The 15,633-nt window shown below is 36.0% G+C and overlaps 1 protein-coding gene across 1 annotated transcript; it reads right to left on the bottom strand.

The window, feature by feature from the left end:
- Positions 1–822: 822 nt before the first annotated feature.
- Positions 823–2,500, bottom strand: LOC103711202 (zinc finger CCCH domain-containing protein 20). Its single transcript, XM_008797260.4, has one exon. The coding sequence runs from the start codon at positions 2,327–2,329 to the stop codon at positions 1,274–1,276; it is 1,056 nt and encodes a 351-aa protein (XP_008795482.1). The 5' UTR covers positions 2,330–2,500; the 3' UTR covers positions 823–1,273.
- Positions 2,501–15,633: the final 13,133 nt, after the last annotated feature.

Here is a 15,633-nt window from a genome sequence, read left to right as displayed (position 1 = left end):
GTAACACCTCCCACTCAGAGCCATGCAGCTGTTTAAGAAATAAAACAATACTTTCAACCATCTTTGAAAAATAATATAATGAATTATAATAAAAAAATTTAATAGCTAATTAAATACGGTATTTTCTTGACATATAACAATATAATAAATAAAAAATTAGTATCAAATTTTTATGATAATTAATTTTAATGTTGACCAAAAATATTAATACTGATGTCCCAATTAAACCTAAATATAATCACAAATTGTGAAACAAGAGAACTATAATTCTCCTTTATTAATCATAATTTTTAATTATGCATTTATCTAATTTCTGTTTATCAAGAAGAATATTGTCACAAAATATAATATATTTAATTACTAATAAAATAGGCTTTATGGAAGAATACAAGAGGCTTCACTCAACAATGAGACTGCAATGAAGCTGAGTCAAGTGGAATTATTATAACTAAAAGCTCGAGCTCGAAACTCGACTCAAGCTTAACATCCAAACTCAAATTCGAATCTCAATCATAATTTAAAAATACAATTAAAATAAAATAAAATATTATATAATATTTTTAAAATATCAAACTAATAATATATATTATAAATAAAATATAATATTATTAAAAATATCTATACTAATCTCGCAAGCTTTCAATCCAAATATTTTACTACTTCTGCTTTAGTATCTCATCAAGCTACCCAACCTCAGTAACAATCCAATCACCAAGCAGCTCATTTGCACACACACTGAAGAAGGCTTGGAGCTTATCAAGGATAAAAGATTATGGGACTTAAATATGATAGTTCAACAACATAAACATGCAGATCAGAAAATTGCAAGCTCTGGCAAAAACTCAACATCATATTCAGAATATTTACATTTTGACTAGAGATTTTGGACAGCGGAATTAACTTGAAAGAAAAGATCCAAAAAAAATCAACCAACAAAAAAAAATCTCGAAAATTAAATACAGATCATCAAGCCCACATTTTGCATCTCTTCAGTATCAGCAACTGACTTCTCAAGCCCATAGAAATCAAAAGTCTTCTTCTAACCAATTCTTTTCTATGGCATAATTGCAGTGCTTTCAGATTTTTTCTGCATCATATTTACACAGCATCAGATTCTTTTCCTCTAACTTTTTGGATGAAATCAACAGTTATGAAATAAATCAGTCAGCCAAATCCCTAATAAAATCTCACACATTTCCAATTTCCCCCCTTTTTTTTATCGGTTTTCTGTTTTGTTTTGCTCTCAGCCGCCGGTTAAGCATCCATCTAGCCATTACTTCACCAACTCCGAAATCCACCCCAAATCCGGCAACCCCATGGCAGCACCGCCGACTCCGCCGGCGTCCGAACACCCCTCCACCGACTCCTCTTTCCCCAAACTCTCGAACAGCTTACCCCTCATTCTCCTCCCGGACTCCCCAGCCTCCTCCTTCCCCCACCCATGCCCTCCGCCGCCCGCCGCCGTCGGCGTCACCGGCAAGCTAACAAACCCCGCCCTGAACGCCCCAACACCCCTCGGCGAACCGAACCCACCATCGCATCCCATATCAACCCCCCAAGAACACGGCACCGACCTCGCCTTGCTCAGCTGCAGCTTCCTCATCCCCGCCAGGACCTCGTTCATCGCGTCCGCCCCCACCGGCGATACCGGCGGCGACTCCGACGTCGGCGACATCGGGGTCGAGATCAGAGTCGACCTCGGCGAGGATATCAGATTCTTGGACCGCCGGGCCAGCGCTCCATCGTAAGACTCCAAGGCGACCTGCGGCGGCGACCGGGGGCTCTGGGCGAGGAAGCGAAGCTGGGCGGGGGTGTGCGCGAAGAAGCAGACACGGCGGCGGCAGGAGGTGCCGTCCTTGCAGGGCTGGGTCCGGTAGCGCGCCGGGTGGAGCCAGCTCTCGAAGACCCCGTGGGCGAGGTCGCAGGCATCGCCGCGCTCGCAGCGGCCGGTCTTCCGGAACTCTGGACAGGCGTCGCCGGAGTAGTGGAAGCGGCGGGGATCCCGGCGGCGGGCCTTCTCGCCCGGATGGGCATAGGGACACTCCGTCCAGTCGTGCGACCGCCCCCGCGGGCACCGCCGGACCTTAAACTCGTACATCCGGAACTCGTCGCAGGAGAAGGCGTCGACCACCAAGTCCTGCGGCTCGTCCGAGTCTTCCAACGATTCGTTGTTCGACGGGAGGAAACGCTGCAGCGCGGCAAGCACCTCCTCGCCGGTGACGCCGCTGACGGGGAGGGAGAGCTGCATCCCGGCCATTGGATCATCGAATACAGGCCACGGAGGGACCTGGACCGTCGGATTGCAATGATTTCCTTCTCCGAATACCATCTCGTTCTCCTCTCTCTCTCTCTCTCTCTCTCTCTGTGCTTGGCCTTCGGTGCCTTCGCAGCCGGCATCAGAGACGGGGAGAATAAATACGGCGAGGCTTGGGAGGTGGGACTGGTGATAACTTAACCAGGGTTGGGAGAACCGGGGTTAGGGTTTAGGCGCCGCTGGGTTTGTGGGGAAACGGGATACCGCAACGGGGGATCCGGACGAGATATTTAATTTGTGGGGATAGGGATGAGCTGGTGGCGGACACGTGGACGCCAAGCAAGGATACGTTGGACTCGGATTTGAATGTTAAAGCCAGCATACAATCTGAAAGGTACGCAGAACGCAATTTCTTGTTTGTTTTCCTCCCACCACCTTAATATAAAATAGATAATAATAACAATATAATATAATATAATAAATATAAATTTTAGTTATTTTCTTAAATAAATTTTGACATTAATATTGTAACATGTTATTACTATACAAAATCTAATAGTGTGTGTTTACGTACATACATATATATAAATATATTATAAAAGAATATATTAAAATAAAATAATAAGATCATGACTCTGTATGCATAATAGTACTGTATCTACGAAAATTTAAGTATAATATAACATGGTCATCATACATTGTACCTTCATTTTTAAGTAGGATTATGATCAAATATATACAAAAAAAATTAATAAAATTAGTGTAATCCAATGGCTCGCATGGAATATGAGATGGATGGTAGTAATAAAAAATATTTTTAACTAATATTATCATATATTAAGCAAATATAGTTATTAATAATATCATTAATATCTGTATTAATGTAGTAATACTAATAAAATTTTTTTATCTTAAGCAGTTTATTATGCTAAGAAAATTTTTATTAATGATATTATATTATTATATTTTGATAAGGAATCATATTAAATAAGAGCTCTATTTATTATTTAAAATAAACAGTTATATTAATAACACTATTGATATGGGCATCTGTGTGGCAAATGAAGAACTTTGCAGAAGTAGAGCCTTCGTTTTAGTCTGCATGTGTGTGTCTCTATATGTATGTATGCAGTATGTTTATGCATTAAGGCTTAAAACTCACTGTGGGTCTCATCTCATGGATGCCCAGTTCAACTAAAACTTGGTGTGCTTGGACACTAAAAATAGGCCCACAGCATAAGACTGGGCATAAACACATGCCCAATGTGAAAATCGAGTTAGGCTTGAAAAATTAAAAATTGACCTAACTCGAGATAATTATATATTTAATATAAATATTTTATATATCAAGTATATTAATTAATTATATATTATAATAATAAAATCTTATACTATATGTTAATAAATATATCAATATCGGGTCTATTGGCTTGGCCCAACCCAACATTTGATCAGCTCTAATATATATATATATATATATGTATATATATATATATATATGTGTGTGTGTGTATATATATGTATATATATATATGTATGTGTGTGTATATATATATATATGTATGTGTGTATATATATGTATGTATATATATATATATGTATGTGTGTATATATATGTATGTATATATATATATATATATATATATATATATATATATATATATGTATGTATGTATATATATATGTATATATATTTGTATACATTAGATATCCCAAGCCGAAATATATGAAAGCAGAGTTCGGGACCTGAGCCGGACCTGTGGTACTAGACATGCGCAATTAGAGTACAAAGAGAGATATTTGTCTTGTGGATTTAGATAGGCAATCATCCAAGGCATGGTCAAGGAATTCATTCTTTTTTAATATGGTAGAAGTGTTGAGTTCGAGCTCTGAAACTCATCTCTTTCAATACCAGTTTAGGAGAGAGAGAGATGTATGCAACACATACCGAAGAAATCATAGATGAATGTCCCTGTTATTGAACATTTATATTTTTTCTTGTTTCTCACGAGTTTGTATCGATTGTTCTTGGAATAGGACGTATTACTATCCCTTTCTTGCCGACAGAGCATGTTAAACTAAATGCAGGATGATGATGGGGTGGTCTTGTCTCGATATTTAGAGCAGAGCACCGCCCCAATATTTCGCAAAATATCTCAGTAGGACTTGAATCCATGAAGACGACTATTTTCGGTACTTAAAGCATGCTGTTTTTTTTGTTTTTTTTTGCAAGGCAGTGGGTGAAGGGATACAAAAAGAGTAGAGACATGGGGAAGCAACCTAGTAGAAAGGATGATGTGTAGATCTTTTGTCATCTTTTAGGACTCATTTGGTTTGTAATTTTTTTTATTAAAGTATTTTTTTAAAAAAAAGTTGATATATTTGATATCTAAAAAAATAATTTTTATATGTTTGATAGGCATGAGATAGTGATAGATTATAGAGTAGTTTATACTTAGTTAAGTATCCATTTTTCTAAAAAAAATATAAAATATATGTTATGCTTTTAATAAAGAAAAAGATCCTTTATTTTATCTCCAAGCTTAAGGGTGTGTTTGAAAAAAAAATTATTTCAATTCTAATGGATGGGAATTGAATTTTTTTATATTCTATATGTATTTTTCTTTTTCATAAAATATGGACATGTTATTTCAATCAAAAAACTACTTTTCTATCTTTTTTTTAAAAAAAATCAATCAAATATAAGGTATTTCTTCTTTTTTTTATTGATCATACTATCTATAATTTGTAGCTTTTTATTATTTTATTGTGATTTATATCTCTTTTCTTATTTTTTGAAAAAATATTTAGAATACAAGTGGAGATGAGCTCACAATGGTTACTGTGACGTAAAGACCATTGGCCCTACTTCCCGGCCTCTTCTGTGGTACCCAAGGTATTCTCTTAACATTAATCTCCACTGAGCCTTAGTTTTTTCCTGAAAAATAATTAAAAAAAAAACTCAACACAGCTTTGTGCCTTGATCAAGTTGCAGCATTTGAGTACAAAATGTATTTCGAAGTTCTTTGGACATATCTTGGAAACTCAACCAAACGTGCTTGTCTTGATGTTGGAGCCAATTGATGGCAAAAGCTTGTCGAACGGCACGATCCTTAAAGGGGACCATCCAATGCTCCAAGCATCCATCCTGCGTTTCCACTTTACATGGCATGACATATAAGAGGATGACGAAATAAGCTCAAAAGTGATTGGAAAAATAAAAAAATCATGTAATTTTAAGATCTCTAGCCAACACATGGAGAATAAATTGTCTTAAATTACTTAAAATGATAAATTTTGACAACTCGATGCACGTACAAATTTAAAAGTTTTAAATCATATAATTTTTGATGTGTAAGCAATATAGGTATAGTAGTTTATATCCTACAGCTCGCGCAACTGGAAGGTTTGGAGCCTATGATTCAGTTGATTCTACCTCTCGAGCTTCTTTATTTAATGGAAAAAAAATAAGATTTTTTTGTCTTTGTATGGCGAAAGCTTGTAGAACAGCATGATCCTATCTTCAAGGCACATCGGATGCCCAAGATCTCAAGGAAAAATACCAGGACCAATATTAGGATAATCAATTAGGATAAGGATACTTTTGGAACGATAATTAGAAATCTAATTCTAGCTAAATCAGGATTCTCGATAAAACCCTTATTCTCTCCTTTTCCCTTATTGTGAAGTCCATTCTTATGACTATACTAAACAGCTCCTCACTAGTCTCTTCTCTCTAAGATTGCGTACCAAAGTCGACAATAACTTAACATTCCTCTCCACATGGCTCATCATCACTTTATGAAGTTCCCATTAATCATCCAGTAGCTATGGTCTCCAATCTTTACCTAAAGCAGTGCTTGCCCTAGCAAATTTCAGCAACCACTGTTGCACATTAGGTAATTTTGAGCTTGTCCTTGAACCAGTGTGATCTATGCGCACCTGCACGATCTCATAAATATGGCTTGTAATGTGGAGCAATATCAAAAAACAAACGCCAGGAACAAGATTGAAATCACTAAATAGAACAAAAGAATAATTTAAAATAATAATTATAATTATAATCCTCCTTAAATTAGGACCGATAAAAGAAGCACCAACAATGCTGAACCCTTCCATCGTATACCTTTACGTGGTCGAAATATGTGGGAGGAGGGGTTGCACCCGCACTTGTTGTCTGTGAGTTACTGTTGTACCAAAAAAAAGGAGGGCACATTGAGCTTAAAAAAACTTTCGAGCGGGGAAAGCAAAGGAATCACATGAATTGAGCTTAAAATGGTAAGAAAGTGCAGAAAATTTAAAAATTGTTAAGATTTTAAATATTTAAATTATGTATAGAAATGGACTGAAATATTTATATAAGATGGGAAGGATACTGATGATCCGAATTGAGCTGCTAGGGACACACATGGTCCGGTTAAGGTTGCTTCTGCCAATCACCATTTGAGAACTCAGATAAATGATATGGGAAAAGCAAGTTGCCGCTAGAGTTAGAAATTTTTGGTAGGGATGGTATGGACACCAATGTGCCCTACATGCCCTACATGTAATCCGTGTCCCGAGTTATTAATCACATCATTTTTTTGAAAGTAGGCATGCAATGAGAATCACTTGAGCACCGATACTTATTCCCGGATAAAAGGTGATAACACACCCTTATATGTTATCGTTAAAATCACCAATTGTCCCACCAGCTTGAGTTGATAGAATGAAATAGATTTATTTATATATTTTATATTTTTTTATAGTTATATATGGTACGTATTATTTGATGGCCATCTATCTTTTTAACGATGATCATCAAGCATTGTACCAGACTCTACAGTGCAAACAACACAATGCAAAGGATCCTGGGTCGTGGGTGAGAGGAGGATGGTTCACTACAAACACAGGGAATGAGTTCCTTCTAGTTTCTGGTGATCAGGAAAGCATTGCAGATGGCAGATGACCATAGAAAAGAGCCAAACCATCAACAACAGGCCAAGAAACATACCATTTGGTTAAGACCAACACAGATGGTACATATCATCCCACTCTTATCGTACGTTTTCCAACGCAGAGTCGGATGAGACATCTCAACTACCATCATGTTCCGAGGCCACCGCTACCTAATTCCGGTGGTTGGTGAACTCCATGGACGTAGTACAGCTCAGTTCTTATCTGATTTGAGTGGTTGAAACATCAAAGCCATAGCTCAATAATGGAACTAGATCATCTCAGCAAGCTTTGAACCTCTAAATACTGAAGAAACACCAACTTTTTGAGGCTTTGAGCAAATCATAATATATAATTTATCATGCTATTTTTTTTTATTTTTAAAATAGTATGATCTGATTGAAAGAGAAGGAAGATTTTCTTCAACTTGCTCTACTCGAATCTCTCATAACTAGAAGAAAATAGAAGAGTTGCTAAAATAGAACTTAAGTCTCATTTTTTTCATTAATGATTAAAAAACCGAGGTACATAGCCTTTATTTATAATGGTGAAGTCCGTCCTTATATAATTTGGGTCGGATTTTTCTTTCTAATCCTAGTAAAATTTTTTTTTCCTAAAATAGATATCATAAGTAGAAATATTTTAAAAAAGATAAAATTCTTAAGGAGGTAGATCTCGACTTCTATATCAATTTGCTTCTGTCGCTTCATCTGATTCTTTTCGGATAGAGAGCTACTCCCGACCAAAGCATTACTCGAAAAGAAAATTTTCGGTTTGACCGATTTTTTTTAGAGCCTAAACGGTGGAATTTTGTCCTAATTTAACTTGATAGCTGTAAACCATGAAAAGCTCCCTATTTTTTTTTAAAAAAAAGGTCATATCAATCAAGCATCATATGACCGATGTGGCGGATTTTATTTCTAAACCCTATCAAGCTCTACTTGTAGTGGTCAAAATAGTCCATGTCGAGTCTGAGGATCCTCATGAATTAAAGTGGAGCAATGTATGGATAATGATATATAAGGGGAAAATATTAGAAGCAGGGTTTGGGAAGAGTTAGGAGGAAAGATTGCTTGTATTAGTTGGAAAAGGACAGCCAACCTTCAGAATGATTGTCGGATTAAGATAATGCTTGCCTATAAGTAGGCAAAAAGAGGAAGATCTTTTGCAATAGCATGAAGTGGGTCCAAATGTGAAGTAGTAAATGTGGGTTGGAGAGATGCTAGAGTTGAGTCATGAGTGCATATCAAGACATGAGACCTAGGTCATCAATTTGGTATCGGACGTGCTTTAGTAACAACTGGGTACTAAAATATCTCTTTGATAACTTAAAAATGATACTAAAGCTATGCCCATCAGTTAGGTTGATTGCTTGTTCAGGGGAGCACCTTGACAACCTTAATTGTTGGCATAGTATTTTTGTTTAAACATATATAACCTGCGCTAGTAGTATCATATCTGTATCAATGAATCATACAACAAACATTATAATTGTTACAGCTGAACTTTTAACATAACAACTGATCTACAATTTATTTTTAAAAAATAAAATAAAATAATTAAATTTTGCAATTTGCTATGTTTGTATTTACTTTTATTATACTTTATGATCTTAATAGAATTTTGGGTGTGTTTCATTAGAGAGAGTTGGACCTTAGAATAGGTATAGAAATGGGCAATTCCCATTTCAGCCATTTTCATTCAGATTCCAGAAGCAATGGAAATGTCTCAATTTTCTAAAGTCTAATTTCGACTCTTTTCTAGTATTATAATTTCATTCCGATTTCGATCACGAATCGAACCTGTCGGAGGATATGATCAATTCGATTTTTATTTTAATCCATTCTTATTCTGATCACGATTTGATTGGAAACCAAACATATTCTCCATGGATCTCTCTAAACACTTTTTTTTTTTTGAAAAAAATACAATAAAATAAAAAAAAATGCCGTTTAGTCCCTCTTCATTACGTGGGCCCGCTTGGAGTAAGGATAACCAGATAAGGTCGCATTTGAGCGAGCGTCGGCAAACTTAAAGAGTTGAAAAATAGTTTGTGGGACATGCATCTTGGAGAAAACGCCACGTGGAAGCTATATATTGGAGAGAGTTCTCTGGTCATTGGTAGGTATGTGTGATTTATTTGATAGGATCTCTCTCTTGGTAAGGCAATCTAATAGAATGAATGGCTATGATTTGATAAATCGCCGCATTGTGTGGTGAGGTGTCCATAAGTGCTCCCTTTGATTGTTCATAATTGCCATCAGGAGCAACATAGTTAGATTGAGATTTAAGAATCATGAAACTTGCTATTTAACTTTCCAAAAAATTCTTATCCTTGGGAAGAGTGCCGCAATCAGTCTATTTTATTTTTGAAAATTACATGAATGAAATATGTTGAAGTTGATAACGAAGCAACGACCTTAATGCATGTTGATTATCTCATGGACGTAGTTTTTAGTCGATCAGATAAAATTAAATCAATCTAAAGTAAATATATCTGCAAAATCAGAATTTTTTTGGAGAATTAGAAAGATATATGAAATTCCAATGACCATGGATATGATTCAATCAGGTCTTGAATAGTCAAGAATTTTCCTATCTTTTTTACCAGAAGTATCCAACAATTTATGTCTTACTTGATGATTAGTCATTGAGAATAAGAAAATAAAATATTCAAAAATTAAAAAGGATGATCAGTTGTGGAATCCTATAATATATTTTTAGCAACTATTTTTTGATATGCTGATTCATATTACATATTCAAATATGAGGAAAAGGGATAGACATTATCGACCATAATGAATCATATGGATTCTCAATATACTTGACTTGTTTCCACAATGATATCATACAAGCTCGAATCCTCTTCATAAGATAGTAATCGAGGACGCTCTCTCATCCCTCATCCATGTGTGCCTATATCCACATGTATTAAATATGTATGCACATAATACATCTTTACATGCATAGCCACATATAATTAGCATTTATCTTGTTACATAACATTAATGCCTGCACCTAATTTGTGTTTCTTAAAACATGGAATTGAAACTGCCATTTACAGCCGGAAGTGTCATAAGTTCATGTTATTTTTAATCAACAAATACAGTAGGTAGGCATTAAGTAAAGTCCTCTTATTTGCTTTGTCATTTTCACTACAATGTTTTGGAGAGAGAGAAAGAGGGAGGACTCCAAATCAAGCTTTCTAAGATTGTAACGAGGGTGCAACTCCTGAGCCATTTTCTAGTTTCCTTCAGTACCTTTTTTCTGGCGCTTCAGAAGTAGGACTTCACACCTCTAAAGATCAGCTTTCCACCTAAACCATGAGAGAGATGCACATAACTAAGAGGGTCATGAGTTCGATGTGGATAAGATGGACCCATCTTGATTGCAGCGCAAGCAAAAGTCATACGAACAAAGTTTTCCCAGATATTGATGTCGATCCATGGCAAATTCTATTTGCCTAGATTGATATACATAATGTGCAAATTGGCACTTGGCAAACTCACAATGATGTTTTTTAGTCAGTACTAAACAATTAGCAGCACTTATTTCTTCTTTATTTCCTTTTGCTCTATTCTCTTATGCATTCTTTTATATTTACTTATCTTGTAGAACTTTCTTTACTAATTATTTTTCTATGTTTAGGTTTAATACAATGAATATCATATAATACAATACTATGTTTTGAAATCTAACTATTATGATTTTTTCCTCCTTTCTTAGAAGAGCTATTCCTTACCCACCCCTTCTAGCCCAAGCCATTGCTTGCGAGACTAGGGTTTAGCGCAATGGGAGGTCGAAGGAAGGGCCAATACCCTGCGGAATTGAACCCCTCCCCATGTCTAAAGTTGCAAGAGTCATACCATCTGAACCAAAGTTCCATGCTGCTATTATAATTCGAACATCAAAACAACTGATCATGACTCTAAAACTCATCGTAAAGTAAAATAACGGTAAGAGAGCCACATTTTCAAATCAATTTCACACCTCTCTCCAAGTTTCAAGGAAAGAGGTGCCATCAGAGAGATGGAAGCACTGTTGATATTGACCCATGTAGTTATAAGTGAATCTTGTTTGCAAGGAAGAAGCTTGATAGGAGTTGTGAGTGAATCTTAATTTGCAAGGAAGAAGCTTGATAGGTATAATAATTAGAGCTTTCATATATAACATTTTTTGTATACTGTGGATCACGCAGCTTGACTGGCCCTTCAAATTTTCCTCTTCTTCTAGTTCTCATCAAAGAGTGAGGCCAATACAACCATTTTCTTGGGCTTATATTAGAGCAATTTGAGCAATAATATAAAATAAGCCCAATACAATTTAAGCCCACTATAAGCCCACTATATAATAATATTTGCCCAATACATCCTATTAAATTACTTTTTGATTTTTAAATCGAGGTACTAGCTTTTCTACGGAATTCGTACATTTTAAAATACAAATTGTATTATATATATATATAAAATTTTTTTTTAAGACAATCCGGCTGTGAAGTAGATACAACCTGTAGCATCAGCTCGAAGAAAATATCGTAGCTAGGGTAGGACCAGTTGGATTGATTGATTCCACACTGTATAGAGCCTGATTGGTTAGCCACAAAGAAGGCTATCAGGTTGGTTTTGTCCTCACACCAGATAATTTTCATCACCCAACTACTAAAAAAACAAGGAAAACCAATACCAGCTTCATACCTCACACTTAAACGATAAATCAAAAGCAAAGTGCCACACTGAAATCGCATCTTCCAACAGAGTCGAGTTACATTATATTATTCTAATTAACGAATCCCACGATTCCATTAGTAAGAGATCAATCAATCCTTCTCCTTATTCCGATGCTCCTCCACGAAATCCGCAATCTTGGCAATGAGGTTCCCCGACTCCTTCAACTCCGGGAACACGTGCTTGCCTTTGATTGGTGGAGTTTGGGGGATTGGATGTTGACCACGTGAGATGGGGTTGCGTTGCATGACTCATAAATGCTGCAATTGGGGCATCAGGGTTTAATGAACACATGGATGATGGCTAATCATGGACCCTCTCTCCTTGCATGTGTGTATATATGGGCAAAAAGGATGGGTATTATAATATTTTTTTTTTACAACAATATATGAGGAAGAGTTTTTCATTCATTCGGATAGAATGTCAATTTGCAAAAAATTATCGATAAATTGGGTTTTTCAGGTGATTTATATTTCATTCTTAAATACAACAAAAACTTTAGTAGAGACTAAGGCTTAGAGCAAGTTTTTCAATCTACCGTGATTCCTTCCTAGAGATTGGTTGAGTCAAATCAACTTAATTTGGATTTCTTTGATATTGGCTAGCTTGTGGTGGGACATGCTGAGCTTTTCCTTTAGTCAACTTGGGTTGTACTACGGATATCTACGAGATAGATTCGGTGAGTTGTACCGGAGATGTCCATGAAAAGATCCAATAGCTTGCCAAAACTAAATAATTTTAAAAATAAAAAAAAACATTATTGGTATAAAAAAATATTAAATCGAAAATCGAACCAAAAATTTAAAAATATTCAATATTTTGTATTGATTTCAAAAAATTTATGTATTTTAAGAGGATAGAAGGTTAGGATTGGATATGTTGGGCGGTACTTTCATGGAGCTAGTAATTTGAACTTAAATTAAATATAAAAAGTATTAAGAAAATTAAATATCAGATATTTAGTTTTGGATTTGCTATTGGATTCTACTTCACATAAGAGAATAACCAAAACCACAGCTAAAACTGAAATTAAATGATTTTTAAAGCCATCACCGAAACCATCCTATTTAATTTCAAAAAACAAATTGCAGACACAGGTTATTTGAGCAATAATATTACAGAAAAAAGAAGGGCCCAATACAAACGCTCTTTCTTTCTTTCTTTACAGAAAAAAGAAGGGCCCAAATCTTGGGCTTATATTTAAAGAAGGTTCTTTCTTTCTTTGGATTGTGCCTAAAAGGAAGGTTGAATCCGGACCAGACCCACAAACGCTCGGATCGTGTTGGATCCTGCACCTTTGAGACAACCCGGGACAAGATATTCCAATGCTGTACGCCGAGAACTGGGGAAAGCTAAAAGAGGCGAGCGTCTCTTTTGGAGATGGGAAACTGGTGGTGTGGTGTGGTGACCTCCACAGGTTCCGGTTGTATATAAATGGATGCATCACTGAAAAAAACATGGATAACCAATTGAATGGCGCACTTGGCATGGGAGCAAGTTAATGCTCACAAACCTTATAAGATGGTCCACCTACTGATTCAATGCTGCATCCTTTGATTCGTGTTTTAGATTTTCCTGAATTTTTATGCTCTTAATTGGCTGTTCCAGATGAAGTCTGTAAACCAGTCCTCAAATTGACAATATTGAAGCCATATCACAACCATCATGACACTTCTTCGATGTGGTGATAGAGAGTTGATTCATGTGGTTGACTGTACTACATCAAACATCAAAGTAACACAAAATGAACCAGATCATGTTCCACCTCTTTCAGTATTGATAAGATAACCATTGTTAAATAGATGTCCTCATCTTAATTTGGATGAGAATGGTTGCGGAGTTAAAGCCATGCTGAAGCATGCATTGTATTATGTTTTGGTGCTTTATTGATAAGTTGATATTACATATTTTCAACTTGCATCATTGACTGCTGTATGCTCATTTCTTAAAAGTCAGAGGCAGAGAGATTTCCTTCGAATTGGTGAGGGTATCACCCAACATCTTACTGTAGAGGGAGGAGAACAACTGCATGCAGATACTTATAATAAAAGCATTTGCAAGTTTACTTGAAGCACCGCATAGGAAAATATAATATATATAAATAAATCTATCTCATTCTAACAACTTAAGCTTTTGGAACAGCTAGTGATTTTAACATGGTATCGGAGCAGAGGTCTTGAGTTCGAATTCTCAAGTAGTTGCATCAGAAAATTTATTCTAATTTTATGCAGTCATCTTTCTAGTTTGTAGAAAGAAATTCCATTTATGATGAGGCATAGGAGACAAATGCACTCTTTTTGAACCTTTTTTTAATTACTCATACAATTAGTTGGTGGCATGTCACATGTATGAACGGCTTAGCTGATTCAATAGGAAAGAGTATTTGGTGGATGGCTATGATTCCATAATTCCATCTACTAATAAAATCCTTGATAAATTAATGGATGATTGGGTTCTCATTGTTGATTCATGTACTTGTTTCTACTCTAAGATACTTGTGGATTAAAAAAAAAAAGAGCAAGACAATGAGGTGTACGTATTTATATTGAAGAAAAGCAAAAGATCATTGGGTGATGGCAGCAAAGACATATAGCTTATAGCATGTAATTGCACTCCATTTTCTATTAATGCATTTCTCCCATACTTATTTTTCCCTAGAAATGAACCCAAGGCAGGAAGAGCAAATATGGTTGCTACCATGATCATAGCTTGCTGTGACCTGCATAACCAATGGATGCATCAGATGCAATCACAAGGGAATTGATGCAGCGATATGTGGATTCCATGGAACTTTTCAGGTGCACTTACACGCGCTGCAAAGCATTTTTCATCCTGAATTAAGCTGCAATATTTCTTCCTTTTCCTTATCACCCAAACTTATCGAATTTCGCATGGATACCCTCGCAACATTGATATTTACATGTATACCCTCATAAAACACTTGTTTTGCTATTTTGCTTTTTATCCTTATTTTTGTATATGCACCTACATCATCTAATGCCGTTAAAAAATTAACAATTTTAAATTAAAATGACTAAAATATTCTTAATTGGCGGATGTACAAATACAAACATTTATAAGATGACCATGATTGAGAATAAAAAAATAATTTCAAAAATTTATTTTATTTTTAATTAAAATAAATATGGCGGCGTTAGAAGAATCGTTATATTAGGGACATTTATGCAAAAATAGTTCTTTATAAGGATATAAAAATAAATATAAATTTAGAGAGGATATTCGTGCAAATTTGAATTGTTGAAGGGTATTTATGTAAAAAACTCTATTTTTTCCCCGCTGTATTCTCTAATTCCCCGCCTTCATCCTGACTCCTTTTCCTATTCTAAGTATATTCCGGCAGTTTCCGATTTACGCAGTCAAGCCGTTAAAATTGCGTGGAACTCCCACAATTCTGGGATTTCCACGCCATGGCTGACTCATCCTTCGAATAGTCTTATACTCTTTTCTTCATCCTCGAAACCTTTAACCGGTCTCCTCCCCCCAATTAGTATCTTCTCCAGTCTTCCGTCCCGTAAATAGTCATCAAGGCCCTACGTGATCTCTAAACTAACGCCGCGTTTCCAGACATCAGTTCTGCCCCGCTTCTACCCGTTTTTGGACTCCTAAAACCACACTCCATCTAATATATACCCTTCCCTTCCTTTTCTTTCTCCACAGCAGGCAGAAGAATCGCATTGCCGGCCGTAAGCTCAAAAGAAG

Source organism: Phoenix dactylifera, chromosome 11, assembly GCF_009389715.1.
Source record: "Phoenix dactylifera cultivar Barhee BC4 chromosome 11, palm_55x_up_171113_PBpolish2nd_filt_p, whole genome shotgun sequence".
Taxonomy (NCBI): domain Eukaryota; kingdom Viridiplantae; phylum Streptophyta; class Magnoliopsida; order Arecales; family Arecaceae; genus Phoenix; species Phoenix dactylifera.
This window is presented reverse-complemented; position numbering and strand designations above follow the sequence as displayed.

Coding starts and splice junctions, on each gene's coding strand:
- LOC103711202 (XM_008797260.4), bottom strand. CDS start 2,329: ATGGTATTCGGAGAAGGAAATCATTGCAATCCGACGGTCCAGGTCCCT.